The sequence below is a fragment of the Belonocnema kinseyi genome, chromosome 6, assembly GCF_010883055.1.
Source record: "Belonocnema kinseyi isolate 2016_QV_RU_SX_M_011 chromosome 6, B_treatae_v1, whole genome shotgun sequence".
Taxonomy (NCBI): domain Eukaryota; kingdom Metazoa; phylum Arthropoda; class Insecta; order Hymenoptera; family Cynipidae; genus Belonocnema; species Belonocnema kinseyi.
Genome location: NC_046662.1, coordinates 7,552,566 through 7,574,540, shown reverse-complemented (window position 1 = coordinate 7,574,540; position 21,975 = coordinate 7,552,566). Strand labels below are relative to the sequence as shown.

At 30.3% G+C, this 21,975-nt stretch overlaps 2 protein-coding genes across 5 annotated transcripts in view; one reads left to right on the top strand and one right to left on the bottom strand.

Annotated features, from left to right (window-relative positions):
- The window catches only part of LOC117174107 (leukocyte elastase inhibitor), a 25,673-nt gene extending 7,025 nt beyond the window's left edge, over nt 1-18,648 (top strand). Inside the window, exons 2-8 of one of the 4 annotated variants that reach the window (XM_033362862.1) lie at nt 12,018-12,113; nt 16,049-16,176; nt 16,347-16,682; nt 16,797-17,053; nt 17,142-17,271; nt 17,431-17,825; nt 17,895-18,648. In XM_033362862.1, the coding sequence (XP_033218753.1) occupies nt 12,020-12,113; nt 16,049-16,176; nt 16,347-16,682; nt 16,797-17,053; nt 17,142-17,271; nt 17,431-17,825; nt 17,895-18,300 (1,746 nt within the window). In that variant the 5' untranslated portion in view covers nt 12,018-12,019 and the 3' untranslated portion in view covers nt 18,301-18,648. Of the gene's footprint in view, nt 1-3,998; nt 4,077-12,017; nt 12,114-16,048; nt 16,177-16,346; nt 16,683-16,796; nt 17,054-17,141; nt 17,272-17,430 lie in introns of all 4 variants that reach the window. The other 3 variants (XM_033362861.1, XM_033362860.1, XM_033362858.1) reach the window with 3 other exon arrangements.
- Nucleotides 18,649-18,658: 10 nt separating this feature from the next.
- The window catches only part of LOC117174108 (MAM and LDL-receptor class A domain-containing protein 2-like), a 35,006-nt gene continuing 31,689 nt past the window's right edge, over nt 18,659-21,975 (bottom strand). Inside the window, exon 11 of the mRNA XM_033362863.1 lies at nt 18,659-19,158. Within this exon, the coding sequence (XP_033218754.1) occupies nt 18,893-19,158 (266 nt within the window). The 3' untranslated portion in view covers nt 18,659-18,892. The remainder of the gene's footprint in view (nt 19,159-21,975) is intronic.

Below are 21,975 nucleotides of genomic sequence, written 5' to 3'. Positions count from 1 at the left end.
TGGAATTTTTCTGAGGTCAGATTCGGATTCAGCGCAGCAAAAACCTTCGGGTATAGTAGGTCTGGTCTCTGGTTCTGAGAATTGTTGGCCTGTGTTATTTACCGATGTATTGTAGTAAGCTGTTTTTTTCTGAATTATTTAAGATTTTCAATAAAAATATATATTCAATGATTTTTATTACGTTTACTGAATCTCGGATCGGAATATTATTTGAAAAATTATAGATGTTGTTTTAATGATTTAGCGATATTTTTTGTTGCATTGATTTACGTAGCTGGCCGTAAAATGAGTATTTAAATTCAATTTTTGTAAATTATAGGTACATATGATTTTATTTTGTTAGCAATGTATATTGACACGCCGTTTTTTTCCCATTAACATTTATTTGAACATTCCATTCATTTTCATATTGAAAACTGAAAATCAGATTTGGAATATGATTTTTTAGATTGTAGGTATTAATTTAGAATGATTTTGTACAAATATCATTTTACAACAATTATGTTTTTTCACAACAATAAATTAACATATCGTGCACTAAAATCTTCGAATCATACCTCGCTCTTTAATATTACTAATAGTAATCGTAAATTCTAAGTTATATGGATTCATTATGAATACATCATTTTAGATTCTAATTCAGCGAAAGTTTGAGTGGTAAAACATTTTAACAAATAAACAGTTATTCGAAAATTGGGTAAATGATTAAAAATGAATACAAAAGTAAGCGCGCGTTTGCGCACAGATAATAATAGCTAGAATTTCCGGAACGTGTATACTTGCGTAGGGCTGATAAAGTTTCAAAAAAACTATATGACGCAATATTTTAAAGCTGTCTTTATTGCTTCTAAGATTATAGAATACTGCTGAAAGGAATTTATTTAGTTCTATAATTTTACTTTAGTGACTTTTAATTGAGAAATCAATTTCAAAGTTAAATAAAAAAAAACTTATTTTCTAAAAGAAGAGGAGGATAAATAGCTTCCATCTAAAAAATACACATACTTCAAATTACCGATTATTATTATTATTATTATGATTATCACTATTAACTATTATTTGATATGGTGATTATTAAAATTGTGTACTGTAAGATAGTCTTTTAATTTGTCCAAAGACATATATATATATATAAAATATAAAATATAAAATTATGTAACTATCGACTTTTGGGTCTATTATTACATTGTCATCCCAATGAGAACTTATTGGTTTTACCTAAAATTTCACTTATCGATAGAACGCGTAGTTTTTGTTTTTAGTCGTAAAAAAACAACATTAAAAATTTTTTAAAAAATTAAAAACGTTGGACTGGAGACACAAGCTACGAAAAAAATAAGACAAAACTTGTTTATAGAAAAAAGACCCGCAAATTTTTAACGATTATTTTGTATAGGATGCGCACTTTTTTTATGTGTAAAAACAATAAAAATAAAATAATAATGTTTTCACAAACGAAATAAGCTATGAAAAAAATAATTACGCAAAAGTTTCTCTTCCAAAAAATAACATTAAAAATGAAAAACATTAAATTTTTGGAAAAAATGACACAAGGTACGAACTAAAATTAACAGAAAAATGTTGTGCGCCCACAAAGATGTATAAATTGGTTATTATTCTTTTTTTAGATAGGACGAGTAGATTTTCTTTCAATCGTGAAAAATAAGATTGAAAATAAAATTATGAAATTTTTGGAAAAAGGACACAAATGACGAAAGAGGACATATGATCCATTATAGGTTCGTGTATTAGACTCTATCCAGATGCGCAGTAGTTTTTCTTTAATCGTAAAAAAAAGATTGAAAATAAAACTAATTATAAAAACAAGGAAATAAGAATTAGTATGTTTTAATTTTTATGCATATTATGAATTGTAATGATATAAATTTTTTGAAATGATACATGTTTCAGCGCAGCTTAAAATATAATTTAAAGCAAAATAAGAAACAAATACTAAAATAATCATGATAAATACAATTTGCGCTTTATTTTGCAATATCTGCAGAGTTACATAAAAAATGTATTATGTTTGATATAAAAGTGTTGAGTATAATGTAGAAAAGTTGAAAGTTGCGACAAAATCGAGTGCGAAGCACGATATACGTGATGAAAATGTGTCCGTTAAATCCGAAAGAGCTTTAACAAAAGAGAGTTCACATTCATCAAATTGCAGTTGCCGATCCATTGACCTTTGATTTTAAAAGGTCTGTGCACGAATGTGGGAGAATTGCAAAGACCGAGCGCGGAGTGCGACAGCCGTCAGTCGCGCACCGCGTCGCGCCGTAGGTGCGCTCAAACTCTCGAGCGTCTGAAAGTCGTTTAAAGGGTATTTAGAAAACTGTCGGCGCGCTTAGTTTAATTTGATAGTAAACAAAAAGAAATTTGTTATGTTGTCGTTTCATCATTGAAACCAATGTATTATTAACCAGGTTACAGTCTCTTAAAAATTTTGTTTATCAATTGGAAAGTTATTGAAAGGTAAGAAAATTCGCAAAGAAAATAAAAATATCTTATGGCTGAAGATAAATAATAAAAAAATTTGAAATGCCATTCTCTTATATGCAGGACAAAGAAAATATATTGTGTAATAAGAAATATATTAAATTTTCGTCTGCAAAACAAAATAAAATAAAAAAGATTCTCTTTTAATCATGCTTAATTTTTAGAAGAAAAATAATGAAAGATCGTGGATAAGCGCACCGAAATTTTAATACGAATAGCTTCCAGCAGTTTCGTAGATATCGCAATCTGACTAAAAAATGTGAGATGGCATATGGAGAAAGAAAGAATATCTTTGGAAATATAATTTAAAGTAATGAAATACATAGAAGATTTTTGTTTTAATAGAATTGTACATTAGTTTTTGGCTAGTGTTTTCTTAAATGAAAGTCAAATAAAAAAATTAATTTCTCCAGTGTAATACTGTTGAAATCGAAATATCGAATCATGTTCACGTACAGATGGACAGTTATTTCAGAATCATTCAAGTTTTTTCTTTGAAATATAGAAAAATTTTAAGATAAAAAAGAAAGTTTCTCCTAATAAGTTTAATTATAAAAATTTTGGTTCAAATATCTTCCAGTAACAAAATATAAGTTTTTCAATTACTCTTTCGATATCTGAATCAAATTAAAATTCTGTTACAAATTTGATATTATACATTTTCAAAAATAAAACTATTACACTTAATTGAAAAGGTAAAAATTGTTACACCTATAAATCGGTATGCAATTTATGGATCATAAGCCTGACCACATCTAGAGAATTGGTTAAACCTAAGGATGGAAGGTGTGTACAAGAATTTTGTAATGCGTAAAGTGCTTTTCTATTATGTTTTGACAAATACGACTAAAGACTTTAAAAATGTTTCTCATAAAAAACAAAAAGAAACCTCTTTTAATATTTGTATTAAAAAAAAGTAGAAGAAAAATAATAAAAATATCCTTCAAATTCAGGAAAAACGAAACTTTTTCATGCATCTAAATTGCAGAAAGTTTTTCGTCAAATATTTCCTCATTTTCATAAATGCAAACTACGAGGTTTACAAGTTTTTTTTTTTTTTAAACTTGATGGTTTCTTTCAATGCACCTTATCTTCCGAAGAACAATTAAATATCTTCCAATTTCAGTTTCAACAAGAGGACGAACGTTTTGCATTTTTTTCCCTTATTCGATACATGTAGCTCAATTTTCAGAATAAAAATAAATTATTTCACTCTACCATTACTGCTCTTAAAGAAAAATTTCGTTCAATTTCTATATCATTTTTAGAAATAAATATAACGAAAAACAAGTAAAGGGAAGGGGTCCAAATCAGAATATCAGCGATTTTAGAGAACAGAAATGGGTATCTAATAAATTATGGAATCAAATTTATCATAATCATTGAAGATCTATGACTACTTTTTCATATATTGACATCTTGTAGAAAAGTCACATTTATGTGCTTTTACTATCTAAGCTTTATTTAAATGAAATATGTTTTGGCACTTCGGACAGATTCTCCATCCCACTTTCAACTGAAGTTTGAGAGAAGCAGGAGGAAATTTTCTGTTCTTACATTCTAACGCTTGGCACGTATGTATCGTCTGTTCTTTAACGTAGAATCGTAGATATTACCTAAAAATTTTAGAAAATGTTAGCACTGACATTCATTATGTTTATGCAATAGTAACATCTGGTAGGATAACGAAAATTTTCGTAAAAGATAAACCAAGTAAATTAATATATCAACGACTGCAACTGTTTAAAAGTTTATAAAGTTAACTGAAAATCGATTATTTTAGAACAGCAGCGAAGTCTATGACTTTCTCTGTCTCAGTTTAATAATTTTAAGAAAGATATTCAGTAATCTAATTCCTAACCAGTTATATTGTGTAATGGATTATGCAAAAAAGGTTCAACCCAGGAAAATGTTTCCAGTCATCAGTATGTTCGCCTTGGATTTTTATTTGTATAATGAGGATGACTTTGTAAGAGATTATGTTTCTAAAAATCGATCTGAAAATTGGTGAAAAAGCTCCATTTATTGAATTCGAAGGTTAACAATGTCTTTGTTCGCACTCGAGAAAAGACAGGAACTGAAATACCATGGTCTTATAAATTTTTAATTTTTATAAATGTTTGAACAAAAAAATTTGGTCTTTGACGTTTTAATTGTGCAAAAGGTTTAATCTCATTTAGGTGTGTCTAACTTCCGAGATTAGTTTTAGAAAGAACATCAGTAGCGTTTTTCAGGATCAATACTTCCTACACCTCATTTTAAAATATTTACAGAGAGGTTGGTTTGCTTATTTACAGAAATGCAAACGTGTTCCGGTGAAGTTGATTTGATAAAAACAGCGCATAATAATAGTTATTAGGCACAATTTTCACATGTCGCCGGAACAAGTTTGCATTTTGATGAATGAGCAGATTTACATCTCTGTAAATATTTTGACACTGGGTACAGGAAGTATTGATCATGAAAAACCCTACTGAATAGTGACAGTTATAATGTACATAAATGCTATATGTTAAAATTGAGTAATATTATTGCACAAAGTAAAACATGTTGTGTTTTTTGCATATATGTTTTTATTTGCAATTAAAACCTGTGAATAAAATATAAAAACTATTTTCTTACTGTGCAAAAAACGTGATGAAATGATTCATTGTTTCGTCCGTCAGCTCAGATTATGCATGAAAAATTGCTTGCAATTATATTTCTATTTTCCAAACCCTGTTATACATTCACAAGTCTTTTTAAACTGAACGCTATATATGCATATCCTAAGATTTTTAGGAAAGTATTTCGTTGAAAATCTGATATTTAAGCTGTCTTAGATTGAAAAATCTTAAAATATGATAAAAAAGAGTTCAGGCAGTCAAAATATTGTGTACATAGAAATCCTTTATTGCAATACAAACATACCTACACATAATAAGCACCTTGTAGATTAACGTGAAGAGCGAAAACCCTTATTTCATCCCAATCCAATGTTCCAACATGAATTTATTCTAATACACTTTTTTCATGTTTCTAAGAGATTGTGTCAAGATTCACAAGATACAAAGTTTTACAACATTTTCTGCAAGGTACAAAAACGTATTGAACGGGAGATTCACTTCAGTCCTTATACAATCCAATATGATATTTCTCATGCCTTTTCGAAAAGCAAGTTTTTCCGTTAACTTTTAAAATTAAAGCAAAGCTTGTATGTGAGGGAAAGTTTGCTACAGGAAGTCAGAATGGTTTAAACATTTACAAAAATAACAATTGATAAGACCATGCTATTTGAGTCAGTATGCTTTATCTCTTACAAAGTCTTCTTTCAGAAATGAATTATAAAAACGAGGATACATAAAATGTTCTTTAGTTTAAGCGATATTATTAACTGAAAAAACAATGAATTTACTCTTAATTAGAAAGCAGATCAAATTCTTACCTATTGTTTTGAAGAGACTACGTAAGATAGCAGGGTCTTTTTGTTTGTACGTCTAAAAGAAAGTAAGAAACCAACGGATGCCGCTAATCAAAACACATCTCGAACGACTTCTAGATCATTGAAAAGTTGTACGAAATTAAGTTTTGGATTACAATTAGGTTTACGTTTCGAGTGCAGTTCTGGTCTCATCATCAGACCTTACTTATTATATTAACAAATTTGGTAGAAAATTAATTGGTGCATAGAAGACAAAATAGAAAAAACGAGCATAAGGGCTTACATTTAAGTTAAAAGTTCGTAAAAATTGCTTCTTTGTTCTGAAGAAAAAGTAATGTGAAGAGACTATTGTATATATTTTCAAGAAAAATAACATTAGCACCTGAAAAAATTTTTATATTATATTCATATTAACATATAAAACACGTAGTTATTTATAATTTCAACAAATTCATTTCTGAAGAATTCCACCCCATCAACTTCACCAATTATTATTAGTAACTATCCAGTTATGAAATATTATTCGTTCATAAGATATACAAAATCATACTGAATAATCAAAATTGATTTCTGTATTCAGCGTTTAAGTGAACCCAAAATCTTGACTAAATTCTTCTAATTTTACTTGCATTTGTATTTTAGAAATAATAGACTCAACTGCCAATAGCTACATGATTTTCTATGTTTAGATAATATATATTAGGAAACATATGCCCTTGGAAAAATTAGAAGACTATCTTATAGTATACAATTTTAATAATTACCATATCATATAATATTTTATGGCAATAATGATAGCAATAATCGCTAATTTTAAGTATATGAATATTTTATATGCAAGCTATTAATATTCTTCTTCTTTTAGAAAATAAGTTCAAATAAGTTTCTAGAATTTTAGAAGCAATGAGGGCAGCTTAAAAATATTGCGTTATATAGTATTTCCGAAATTCCATCAACCATACACAAGCATAGACTTCCCGGAAATTCTATCTATTATCTATCTAAAAAAGTTTGGTTGATTCAACAAAAATTTGGTTTTATCGAACAAATAAATACATTGCTATATGTTCAATCAAATGTTTGGTTGATTCAACAAAATTTTTTGGTTAATAAAGTTTCTTTGATTACAATAAATATTTTGGTTGATCCAAAGAAATATTTGGGTTGATCCAATCAAATATGTTGGTTGATACAAACAAATATTTTGTTTGAATCAGCAACCGCCGTATCAAAATTCGTACAAAATTTATGGAAAAAGTCCTTCTGATTAATTAAAACTCTTGATACGCATATTACTTGCAGGATCAGAAAAACAAACTTTCACCAAATCTGACAGAAAGGCTTTTTCTATACATTTGTTTGGGGTTCTTTGATCAATTATAGATTTGTACGTCACATAGCCTGTACCGGTGAACTAAACTGCATCCTGCGAACTGAAGGTTGTAATAACCTTCAAAATGTTCTGGATGTTGTTACAGACTCCAGTTTTGCAATAAATTTGACTCTCTGATTGTCCTGGTGTTGGTAGAACTCATTTTTTTCATAAATTGATGACACAGCACACCCTCTTTTCGACACTTTTCGGCGCGCAAACTGGCCACCAGCGTGGGCTGACCTCATCTGTTTCGATATGTTTAGCGTAGTTAATGGAAGTATTTGGTTGAATCAACCAAATTATCTCGTTACTTTAACCAAATAATTTTCTAATAAATGATGTATTCCGCTTGAGACATTCATTTGGTTGAATCAATTAAACATGCTCAAATAAATAATTACCTTAAATTGACCAAAATAGTTCGTTGTGTTTTCTAAATATTACAAAAGGTTTATTTTAGCTGACCAAATTTTTAGTTTCAACAAACAAAGTAGGTCAAACGAACCGTTTTGTTAAATCAACTCAAGTTTTTCTCTGAGTGGGCCGAGACAAACATGCACCACTACGCCATCCGGGCGTAGTGGAGGGGGAAGGGGCAAGTCTAAACAGACGGCGGGCGACTGAAGGTAGGAGGCTGTCGCTTCATACTTGTAATTTACTACTCACGTATTTGCGTATTTCCCATAAGAAAAAAAATGTTTTTGTGAATTTTATTCAGAATCGTCAATATTAGTTAAATCGAGTTAAAACTTAACACTTTTTTTCAAAATCAGCATAAGAATATGAATAAAATATTACCCCAATAAGTCTGTTTTATAGGGTTAAAAACACCATAAGTGAACAAATGGGTTTTGCGAATTTCTGGCACTAATTATGATTTTGTGTGGTTTTATTAACACAAACTGTTCTAATACATAAAATACTACTTTCTACTAATAATGAGATTTCCAAATAAATTGCTTAAACAATTTACTATTGTTCTTAGCGATTGTCTTTTAGGATAGAGTAGGAAAGAAGCGCTGTTTTCCAAAATTTTCAACTTATTTTGAACTTTTCAATTAGAGCGAGATAGTAATTAATTAAATTCAATAGAAATAATTGTTTAAAAAATTGATTTTAATTTATAATAATATTCTCCTAGAATAATGCTAGTAAGTTGCAGTTTTTATAAAATTATCCATTTTTTGACTACTTTTAAATAAGAGTGATAATTAATTCAAGTTAACGAATATAATATAATAAAATTAATCAAATTTAACAAGCATAATTTTTTAAACAAATTATGATTGTTCAAAACTATCTTCTGCGATAGTAATGCTAGATAGTTGCGGTCTTTTCTGAAATATTCAACTTTTCTTCAATTTTTCACTTGGCGAGGTCAAAATTATTGCAATTCAACAAACATAATTGTTTGAACAATTTAAAATAGTTTGTAACTATCTTTTCTAAGATAATTGCTAGACAGTTGCAGTTTTTTCTGAAAAATTTTGCTTTGCTGTATTTTTTAAATAATGTGCTAATAATAAATAAAAAATAGAGATTTATTTCTTTAACAATCTCCTTCTTTTTTGTAAATTTATTTTTCTGAAATAAAACAGAAATTTGAAATATTCCTTAAGTTTTCTATATGGAGCACTTAGAAAAATTAATACTTATTATTTGTTCCTAACTAAAAAGTCAAAGAGAAGCTGAAAATTTGGAAAAAACCACTACTATCTATCACTAACCCACTCTAATTGGAAATGGACAAAGTTGAAAATTTTAGAAAAAACTGAAACTTTCTAGCATTATCTTAGAACTATATTATTAATATTATTATAAATAATAATAAATTTGTTAAAAACTTATTTATGTTAAATTTAATAGATAATTGCCTCGCTATAATTTAAAAGTTAAATATTAGTTGAGAATTTTGGAAAGCAATGCGCCTTCTTAACTCTATTCTAAGAGCAAATTGCTTAAAAGAAAAATAAATTGTTTAAACAATTCATGTAACCATCTAATTATAAGATAACATTAGTATTTCATCTATTAAAACAATTTGTAGTAAATAAACTGCAAAAAATCCTAATTAGCGCCAAAAACTCTTTTTTAATTTTTTGCAAAATTAATTGTTTTTATTCGTTAAGACATAAGTTTCCAACTATTTTTAAACTAATTTTCGATTTTTTCATTAATTATTATAGGTGTAAACCATTTTTTCTCGATTGTAAGTCGTGAAAAGTTATTATTTTTTGGGATTAATGATACAGTTGATGAATTTTAAGAATAATTATTCTTGTTCAACATATTTGACCAAATCCATTTCAAATTAGGCAGGTTCTACACTTTAAGTCGCAGAATGTCTTGGGGCCATTTTTGTTGATTTTTAGAGGAAATTAGGCGAAACGTATTTTTGCGATTTGCGGGAAATTTTGTTGTAGTAAGTCATGCGTATTTAATTTTCTTCTTTGTTTTTCAAAAAAACCCAATTTTTTCTTTGAAGTATTATAACTTTTGATCTATTTAAGATATTTAAGGAAAATATCTCTTGAATTTTATTTGGGCTAAATAACGTCAGTGTCCAGGAGAATTTTTTTCATAAAATCAAATTTTCGTATTTTTTTGCTCACAACAATAGATACGAAAAAATGTTGAGGAAATAGTTTGCACAGTTAAAAAAGTTCTACAAAAAATTGCTTTACTCATTCATGATCTCTTATACCGCTTCCGAGAAAATAAAAAAAATTAATATTTCTTTCAGGAAACTGCGGTTTCTTATTATTAACTATATCATAAAAAGTTTTTCTGTGCACAGTCTATTCTATCTATTATTGTAAATCTAAATTTGCATAGACATTAAACTATCACAGAATGATAGAAAAAAAATGATCAAAGACATTTTTTAATTTCAATTGTTCGTTTATATATAAAATTTCAAAAAACAAGTTGAAGGATTAGAAATATATGGACAATATTTCTGACAAAGGGAGAAAACCACACATTTTTTATTAAAGAAAAATTTACAAGTTTTTGTTTATATAAAAAATATATTCTATAGGTTTTATGCGGACTCAGCCATTTTCGTGATCAAGAGAATTTTTTTATAAATCTTGTATCAGATTATAATTCTGTGCAAACTATTTTGGTAACGTCTTTTCGTTATTAAGCCCGCATAAAACTCACAAGGTATGTTCCTTGTGAAGTACAAATTTTGAAAAATTGACAAAAAATATAAGTGTTAATTTTTTGAGAACAACGACTTTCAGTATTTTCAGAAAAACCGCCGCCATTTTGTTACTTTTGAAAATTTTCGAAATTTTCTCAGGGATTTTGAAAAATAAAGCAATAAATTCAAATACGCATAACTGTGTGAAATTCTTTTTTCATAAATTGCAAAATACGTATCAATTACTATTTTTTAAAAACGTTTTTTAACTGCAAATCGTAAACATTTATTAGTTTCTAGAACTGATGGCCCAATGAACGAATGTTAAAAGAAATATTTTTTGTTCAATATATTTAAAAATTGTTCAAACAATTTAAAATGTTTTAAATTTTGTTGGCAAAAATGTTGCAAGTAAAAAGTGTCCATAATCAAAAAATGATTATGGATTGAACATTTTGGGAATAAGTTTTGAAATAAAAAAATACTGAAAAATAAAATAAATTTTTTTAATAATTGCAGACTGTCTGTAACAATAAATACCACTCTGAGCATTTATCAAATATTCAACATTTTCAGAAAAAAAAAACATTTTTAAACAAATTCAATTTGTTTAAGTAATTGAAAACTGTCTTTAAAAAAAAATATCACTCTTAGAATTTATAAAATGAGTTTTTTTATTTTGAAAAGCAGTAACTTTTCAAGATTTATAGGAGAAAAATTGTTTTCACAAGCGAAAATCGTTTAATTAATTTTCAAATAACCTGAATTAATATATAACCATCAACATTCGACAAATGTGTAACTAATTCTAGAAAGTAGAACTTTTTACGATTTAAAGGGAAACATTGTTTAAATAAAATGAACATTTTATTCTGTATATGACAATAATAAACATAGCAGAAGGCAACTTTTCATAATTAAACATCACTAACTATATAAATTGAGCAAAATTAAACAAAATAAAATAATTAATTTAAATATTTTTTAATCAAAAATCTACTTTGCATACGAATGTGAAAATAAAAATAATGTAGACTATTTGTTAATTTTATTTTATTATAACAATTCAATTCAGAGGAAAATATTTTCTTATCTAGCCTTGCCTTCCAGAAAAAACCTGCCATGAAGATACAAAAAAAAATAGATTTTTCCACTATTTGTGTTAAAATGAAAGTTTCAAAAAATAAAAATTATAAAGTTGTGTCACATAAGGCTCATCCAATTTTTATTGAGCCTTCTATAAGTTATTTTGATCTTATTTAAAAAAAATTCAATGACATATTATTTTTTGTATTTTAAATATTCTAATTATTGAACAAAAATTATTTATAAATCAGAAATTAAGTTAAATTTGACAAGTTAAAATTTTTATTTAAAAAAACTTAAATATTCAAGATAAATTATTTAATATATTTAAATATCAATAATTAAAAATCGTAATTATGTTGATAAAGGAAAACGTATGAATAAAAATAATATATTAATAAATTTATTTATTATTTAATAGTATCATTAATTACTTTTTTATTTTTTACACGAATAACAAATTATTTGCTCTAACATTATTTCAGGCATGGAACGCTTTTTGATACTATTTTGTGTGCTGATTTGCACGAGGGCACAACTTCTTATCTACCCAGATGAATATGACAGAATGACGAAAGCAGGTATGAGAATTCAATGTTTTGTAAAAATAATAAATAATTAATTTTCAATAAATTTTAGTATATGTAATAAAGCAAGGTGTCTAGCATTTATTTAAAAAATCAGGACTTTTACAGGTTTTCCTGGATAAAAAATACATTTTCCAGGTAACTTTTTTTAGTGTGAAAAAATGGTTTCTCATTTTTTGCCAATCTCTTCAACTTTAAGAAAAAATTAATTACTTTTTTTAATTCAATAATTTGTTGCTGTTGATATAAAAAAAAAGAAAAAAAAAGAATCTAAACAAAATAGTTAAATTTTCAATTAAGCAATTAAATTTTCAGCAAAGAATTTTTTCTAGAAAATGGTTCAACTCTTATACAAATATTTGAATCTTCGATTGAAAAATTAATTTTAAACCAAAAGTGGAATAATTACATTTTCTGTTCAAAAAAATTAATTTTTAACCAGGATTTTTGAATCAATATTTGAATTTTTTACTGAAAAAGATCAATTTTCTACCATAAATTAAAAAGTTACGTTTTTGGGAAAAAAAATAATTTTAAACAGAAAAAAAACGAATTTTGAACAAAATAGTTTAATTTCTAACCAACGAGATGAACCTTCAATCATAAAATTAATTTTCAACGATGTTGTTCAATTTTTCCACAAGCAGTTGAATATTCATTTTGAAAAATATCAATTTGATAAAGGCAATTTTTTATCAAAAATTGAATAGTTACATTTTTAGTTAAAAAAATTAATTTTGGAACAAAAAAAGGTTTACAATAAACTTTAGAATTCGGTCTTGTTACATTTTAAAAATATTATCTTGTATAAACCAAATTAAACAATTTAGTGCCCCTTATAGAAATTCCCTGACTTTTATAAGATTTAAAAAAATGTCATTAAATTGTTGCTAAGGTTGAAGAAGAATCGGAAATTTTTTTCGTTCAGCAGAGAACACGTTCAAAAACCTATTGTTTCTTTAAGAAAATAAAAATTCGGGAACGTAAAATAAATTAAAGGACACTTCCAGGTTGTCAAGGATTTCCAGGTCACTAGACACTTTCGGTTAAGGCGGACAATATTTAATTTAAATTTAATTTCAATTTCTTCGGAGATACAGATTAGCATTTTCATATCAATATTTTTTAGGATGGCGAATCGCTCTGTAGTTTTATGCGAGATTCTGAATAATTAATTGAACACAGTGAAATTTGAGTGGTATTTTAGATAAATTTTGATCCCGGGAACAGTAAATGGTGTGTTTTTTACGGTGTGGAACCTATATCCAGCAGTAAAACAAGTTAAAAGTCTGACAGAAGCATCAAGGATTTGGGACTTAAAGTCCAGGAAAAATGGAGGGTAGCCTAGACAAAAATACAAAAATTAAAAAATCTCAATTTCACAGTTTGAAGGAATTCTAGATTCCTGGAAAAATTCAATTCTAGAATGCATCGGGGATAAAGTTCAAGAAATTGTGAAGCAGGAAGTAAAACCCATAAAAGATGAACTGGAGAAATATACAGGGGAGATTGACAAACTCAAAAAAGAAAACCAAACTTGTAAAAACCTACTACAAACCATCCAGGATGTAGAGATTAAGGACGAGAGCATATCTAGAAGGTACAACATCATTTCCTTCGGATTGGAAGCTGCAGCTCATCCACGCATGTTAATCAATCACATGATCACTTTCATCAAGGAAACGCTCGAAGTTAACATCACCATCGGTGATCTAAAATACGCCAAGGTCTTAAAGGGAGAATCAACAAATCCAAAACCACCTATTCTTCTTTGGTTCACTTCACTTATCAAGAAACAAGAAATTATGGGAGAAAGGACAAATTGAAAGAGACGAGCATTGTCATCTCAGATGATTATGCCAAGAACACACAGGAAAAAAGGAAACAACTGGTACCACTCTTCAAGGAACTGAGATAACTGGATGTAGAATCTTAGCTTAGAGATAACTTCCATCTAATAGAAGTTTGCGACGAAATTTTAACGTTGCAACGTCAACTTGCGACTTTGAGGAGGTTACTAATTTTCTACAGACAGCAAAGGCTTCAAAGAAGCGAGATAGAAGCAGCGATGATATTGAGTAGATGTCAAAGGAAGATGCTGTTGAAAGACAAGAGATAAAGAATAGGAACACTATAAAGCCAAAAAGGAAGTACCACAAGAGGAAAGAATACAACATGAGAAACAGTATGGTTCAATTTATCTTCCAAAAATCTGTAGGAGATAAGAAAGTGCTCGATAAGTTTCAAAGCAAAAACAAAAACATTTCGAACACGTTACCCACCAAGATCAAAACACAACCACTTAAACTAACTAAACTATTAAACTACGACATAATCGGAGTCACGTAAACATGGCTGTCATCAATATTGAAATTGAATCCAGCATTCCTCAAGAACTATCAAACACTTCTGAGCCCAGCAGAAAGGGATCACAGTATTGGAAGAACGAGTGGAGGTATAAATATTTTTATTAACAACGTAATGAAGATTTTAAATGTTTTAGAAGTTGCTAATATGTGTTCCCTGCTATGTGTTCTCTGATACTATCTGTAATTTAGAAAGGGGGGATAACTCACTGCCTATTATAATTGGCGGGGACTTCAACTCTAGAGTGGGAGGCATCGATCAGTTGGATCCATTGACTGTAGAGGGATCCCCACTATCAGGCGTTAGAACAAGTAGCGATTCAGAAGTAAATTATAGAGGTAGGCTGCTGACAAGCGTAATGAAATCGGAAAGTTTTGTAAAGTTGAATGGTGGATCTCCCAGCGATGCGCCAGCGAAATTTACATTTTTAAATCACCTGGGTACGAGTACGATTGACTTGATGTGCGTTAAGCTAGCTTCTTTTCCTTACCTAAGGGACAGTAAGATAATTTCACCATCAAACAATACAGATCATTTAGGATCCATAAAAATTATGCAAAATAAAGAAATACCAATTGACCAACTGTGTTCAAGGCTAGAAATTTCAATTACAGTTGCGGCGACTAATGCTGATATTTGTAGAATAAGACCAACAAGTAATGAAAATAAAGTAAGGAGCAAATATTGGCAGGACGAACAGTACGGAACATCTAAAGCTGAATTCAATAAAAGCTTGAAAAGGGCTAAAGAGTTAAACTTCACGGGCTAAGTATCAGGCGAGTTCTTAAAAGCAAAAGAAAAACATAATAATCTGATGAAAAAAATAAGGGATGAGGATCTAAAGGCCCTAATTGACATTTGGAATGCAAGAGAATTTGGCTAACCATTTAAAAATTTTCATACAAAGAATGTCTAAAGCCTGATGAAAGGTTGATTAAGAGGTGCTACAACAAACTGATTCAACTAAATCAACTGAAATGAAATAAAATTAAGTATAACTAGGCAACTCAAATTGAACACATACTGGAGAGACTAGAATTTAACCATGTATTTGTAAAGCAAAGCCCGGAAGTTGTCAAACAGCAATTGGAGAAGCTAATTTTAAAATTGCAAGAAAGAATGAGAAACGACGATTTATTAGCAGCAAAAAATTCAAAATATTCTTGCACTTTTAAGAGCATTGTCCCATCTAGTGATTATTTATTGAAAGAAATCAACTGCAATAAACTGAGCTTACTCTGTCAACTACGTTTGAGTGATTCTAAGAACGACAGCTTTTGTTAGATATGCAACTTGCGAAAAATGGTTACATTAGATCATTTTATTATGATAAATCCGGCGTATAATGGTATTAGTTTCCAAACTATAAAAACGATTAAAGTGCACACTCTTTTTTCGGCGTGTTCTGTCATCCTGAAAAGCGACGCGTACGTGGTTCGACACTTACGCTACAGCGTACACAAGTCGACTAGAGATTCGCTGGTCTGTTTCCGGACAGATCATTTAATATTTAAGTAACATTTAGTGTTTAGTACATTGTAAATATCATTCTCTGTTTTCAGTGCCATATTATAACCAAGATAGCTCAAGGACTGCATATAATTCTCCCTCAACAGTAAATACTTATAACAGTTTACAAAAAAAATTGCCTCAGTTACATCATGTATTTCCTCAAAACTGGACCGAACATGTGAGTTTGTAATGAATTACACTAATTTCGGAAATTCATAAACCTCTAACTTGTTTTAAAACAAACGTCTAGCTTGATATTCGACCGAGTTATCGTATTTCAAAGTCATAAGGAATTTTTAGTACCTGTTTGATGTTTTGAATTAAATTTAGAATTAAATCATGTTTTAGGTAACAAATATCATCTCCAAGGGTATTACGAAGTTTGCTCTAGACATGGACGAAGCAATTTATAGAACCAGGGACAATTCGAATGGCCACAGGAGTCAAGAGAACATAGTTTTCTCCCCAATTAGTTTATCGGGAACTATGGCCATTGTTCTTTTGGCAGCAGGAGGGAAGACTTTTGACGAAGTTGCTAAAATTCTTGGCCTAGAGTCAGGTGTGGATGTTTCTAGAAACTCAGAAGTAGTTCACGAAATGTTTGGTCTCTTACTTTCAATGATTGATACGGACAAAGCCAATAATGGGCCTGAAGCCTCTTATGCAAACGGAATTTTTATTCAGGTAGCAGTACTATCTTGTATTCCATTTGGAAATAATATAAATATCTTCAAAAATTTTGTTAGTAAATCAAAGTCATTAGACAAACCCTAATTTTTCTTATTGTTTTGCTATCAGGAAGGCTATCCAATACGACCGGAATTTTCAGGAGTCAATGAGAACGTCTATAAAAGTGAAATTATAAGTTTAGACTTCCATAATCATGGAGAAAAAGCTAAGGAATCAATAAACAAGTGGGTAAAGGATAGAACTAGGGGTAAAATACCAAAAATCTTGTCTTCTGTACCGAACCCGGAAACAGACGTTATACTTGCATCAGCTTTGTATTTCAACGGAGAATGGGATCAATATTTCATAGATTTTGCTACCATGAGGTTTGTCAAATACCTGTAATAAAATTATTCAGAAACAAGCTAAATTACATGTGATAGATTTCCAAAATTTTAATGTCACGCTCTACAGGAAGCCCTTCAACATTGAGCCCGGTCAAACAGTAAATGTGGACATGATGTACAATGGAGCCGATTTTCCTTTCTATGAAGATAAAAGATTAGGTGTCAAAATATTAGGATTACCTTACAAACAGTTAAAGGTATGGAGAATAATTCAATTAGTTAATAGTTGTTGTTTTTTTCATTAGAAAATGCTATTTGCAAGGATCTTGCAATTAAAGTTAATTCAGCCTCAATATGAGTCAGTTTAGTGAATTTTAGATAAATAAAGACATAAGAATCTATTTCTTTGCTTACAGGTGACAATGTATGTTTTGCTTCCAAATGCACCCGGAGCTGCTGCATTAAAAGCATTCGAAAGAAAATTGAACCCAGACATTCTCGAAAACTTAATTCAAAATATACAAAATCAAACATGCATTGTTGGGTTTCCAAGAATGGAGCTTTCCAGTTCTTTGAGTCTGAAACGTGCATTCCAATCTCTTGGCCTAAAGACGTTGTTTGATCCAGTAAAGGCTGACTTAAGTCTTCTCTCACCAGGTCTAAACGGGATGATCCCTGATTCCTCAAAAATAGGTGGACGTGACCAGCAACTGCGACCACAGGATGGATTTTACTTCCCACCGAGACTAGGAGAAAATACGCAAGAAAATAAGACATCGAAATCGAATCCCAGCAGGATAAATTACATCAGGTATGACGATAGTAGAGGTTATACCGTAGAACAATGGGCTAATGGTTTTAACATCCAAAGAAATCCTAGAGAAAAGCACGAGAACGAAGGGAGCGAAACAGTCACTGCAGCTACGAGGGAGGACAGAGTAACAAGGCAAAGCAGACCTATCGACCAAGATTTCCTCAACTTCCTTGAATCTCACAACTTACCCTCATTCGGCCTAGATGCTCTCAGAAACAGTGCGGATATTGAAAATCCAGGATTATATGCGGAAGATGTTTTGCACAGAGTGGAAATCAACATAAACGAGAAAGGAACAGAAGCTGCGGCCGCAACTGCTGTTGCGATAGAAAGAACTGGTAGTCAAAAGAGATTTATCGCAAATAGACCTTTCCTTTTCTTCATAAGGCACGAGCAAAGTAAACTTATTTGGTTCTGGGGTTCTGTAAATACACCAACACCAAACTATCCTGTAGATAATCCCAGTTCTTAATAGAGTAATAGACTATGTAAAGTTGGTAAAACACTTTACATACAATGCCATAAAGAAAAGTACTCTTTCCAATGAAAAAAGAAGTTTTCTTTCTTTATGCAAGGTTGCCTAGTAGAGGCTTTTAAGACCAGGTATCTTTATAGAGAAGAAAATTACATTGTACTAAAAAATTATTCGTAGAATCCATCTTTGTTAGTTTTTGAAAAAAGTCACGAAAAATTAGCGGAATGAAGAAATTATTTGTGGTACACAATAGTGTTATATATTCTAAAATAACGTGTATTTTTATCTATGCTCCTGTACAGGATGCATTTTGCAAAACTATCGTATACAGTAAAAAATTAACTCAATGTTCTTATAGAAAGTAATTTTCATTATATTAGTTGAAAAAATGTACAATTTTTTGTTTTGCAACTTGTCACATTTCGGTCGTTTCGTCACTTTGTCCTATTCAGCGTTTTTGTTTCAATCAAATTTTGCATTCTGTTGCTTTTCTAAAAACTGCCATTTATTATAATATAAGGTTTTACGTCACACGGAAACCTTATGCTGGTAAATTTTTCGTGGCAAGTTCTTTCATCTTATTATTTATTCATAAATCATTATAGTCATTTGTTGGTCTAGCAACATTAAAATCTAAAATTTCATCTGATGTCAAAAATCGTACGTCGCTATCCTCAGATAGACCGTTTGTACCTCTTTTGTATGCTTTCCGACTCCTTAGAATGAAAATTGTAGCTACCACACATATGCTGACAGCAGCAAGAATTCCAATTAATGCGCCAACCCTTCCGGTTAAACCGAAAGCTGCGGTATCTGGATGCAGGTACTCGGAATTTTCGCTTGTGACGGAAATATCTGAAAGCCAAAGCAACGGTCACCTTTATAATCATATATGTGCAATGTAAAAAATGTCTTGGGGATTTTCCTCAAAATTGTGTTGACGCTAACTTCTACACACACATTTCGGGGAAGTTTTCCCAAAGTTTAGTAGGGAAAATTCCCCAAACATTCTTGTGGAATATTAACCAAAAAAGTGGTGAATATTCCCCGACATTCGATAAGGAAAATTCACTATGAAATTGTGTAATAATAGCTAAACTTCCAGGAATTTTCCAGAACTTTTAATAGGAAAAATTCTCCAAAATGTCTCGAATATTGCCTAAAACTTTGTAAAAGTAGATTTACATTATTTAGGAAAATGTCTAAACTTTTTTGGAAAATTAACCAAAAACTGTTGAATTTTCCCCAAAGATTTGATGGGGAATATGTCCTATGCTTAAAATGTCAGGTATTTATGTATGTGAAACTCCAAAAGATTTGTGGAATACTATTTTTAAAAATCTGCCCCCCTGGCGGGCACATTATCATCGTGCGCTGCGCGCGCGGCTGGTTAGCTCGGAAGTTTGAGCGCGCCCAGGGCGTGCATCTATTGAATCTCGCGCTTCGCGCTCGGATATTTATTCTTTGCATTTGTAGTGCTTTAATAAAACTTTATCAAAATATATATCTTTTAGATCGCAGTATTTTTATACGTCTTCATATTCTGAATTTTCTACCTAATTAAGTATAGTAAAAGATTAAGTTTCTCAAAGCTCTGGAGGCTTTGAGGTACGCATTCTCATCATGACACTCGTGCTGCGTGCTCGATTTTTGACAGACATTTGTAAATGTATATTTTCTGACCCACCTTAAAATAAATAAAAAACTACTATCCTTTTTTCAGATTTTTTCTCTATTTTTATGAATCGGTTGAACTTTTAACAAAACATTTAAGTTTTCGACTAAGAAGGAGGACTTTTTAACATAAATATCGAATTTTCAACAAACAGTTGCATTATTATCAAGGAAAGATGAAATTTCTACTACGACAGACGAATTTTTAAATCGAAAAGACAAATAAAAAAAACAGTTGATTTTTTACCTAAGAAAGATTTCGGTTGACTTTTCAACACCATAATATGAATTTTAAATAAATAAATTTTCTATAAAATAGTTAAATTTTCAACTAAACAGTATCATTTTAAACTGAAAAGTTTTTAACAAGATTGTTAAATTTTTATCCAAACAGTTGCACTTTTATCTAACATGAGAAAGATCCAGTTTCTACTAAAATAGACGAATTTTTTAGTTCAATTATCAAACACCAAAATACGAAATTTAAACTAGTTAATTTTATACGAAATAGTTGAATTAAAAAAAACGGTTCAATATTTTTCCCTGACCATTACTAAATAACGACCAGAATTTTAAACTTGTAATATTTTAAACCTAGAATCTTTTATAAACGGAATAAAACAATTTTAAATTAAAATTTAAAAATTTTGAATTTATTCTGTTTGACAGTTATTATCTTCATAAAAATTCTTTAAAAAAATCTCAACCCCTCCTACCACGCTTTAAATATAGTTTCAGGAAGGGGGTTCTCAACAGCCACAACCCAGCTACTCGTATATTGCTAATAGCGCGGAACTTTCCTGGAACGTTCCAGTAGAACCATTCAAGAACGTTCCCTGAGCGTGAAAAATGCCCGCCGCTTGGAAACGTTGAAGGAACGTTCCCCTGAAACGCTTAAAAAATAAATTATTGTTAATGTTATTATTATCAGTGAATATTCGATAAACCGTAAGTGATAGGATTAAATTGATCTCAGCTTATGATATGGATATCATATTACAATGTAGTATGTGCGGTACTCAAAACTAAAAAATGACATCTATTTTTACCTATCTCTTACGGTTTACGAGATAATTATTGTTAAAAATAACAATAATGGAAGGTTTTTCTCAGGTCCTAGTAGAACGCTCCTTGAACGTTCTCAAGCGGCGGACATTTTACACGCTCTGGGAAGGTTCCCGGAACGTTCCATACTATTAGGGATGTGACAGACAAGATAGGGCGAACCTTAGATTGCTCATAAATCACTACACAAAAGCGCTGCTAGACCTAATTCGAGCGTTTGAAATCCTAGACGAACATGTCTTTTGGCCTGGTGAGAATCAGAAGGTTCTACTGGGAATGCATTGTCCTAATTTGTTAGTTTCATCTAAAATAGGAGTCATTCCGAAGTTATGAGTCCAGTTTGCCAATTTCCCTTACGTCTATTAGTCTTTCGGCTAGAGGCTCTTTACCTTGAAGACCTGCTGCGTAAGTGGGTACCAACCAGCACGATTTCTGCACGTGGCCCTTTCCTGGATTTTCAAGGTCCGAGGGGAAGATTCGGACACCGGAACAACTGCGGTGCTCTTCGCTTTCAAAAACCTAGCTCCCTACTACAGATTTTCAAGAAATACAAATGCACGTACAGAAAAGAAAATTTTTCCCCATGGTCGTATACACAGGTCCGGGGGCTCTCGTGGTGAGGGAAGTCCCCTTACGTAAGCCAAAAAGTTTCGCGATCCTACCACCACGCGATATGACGCACTTTTCGAGTAGTAAAGAGTTTGAAAACGTAAACACGTTTAATAGCCTCAAAATCAGAGTAACACTGACACAACCAGAATCTTGATGCAGTCCACTGCAGATGGGCAATCTTTCAGCAAATGCCGTTTGCGACATAACGGGATAAATATATAATTTAACAAATATACAAAACAATTGTAGATACAGCAGATCCAAACTGTTTTTCCTTTCTTCGACCGTTTTAATTTTCAATCAGTATTTTAGCTAAATTCA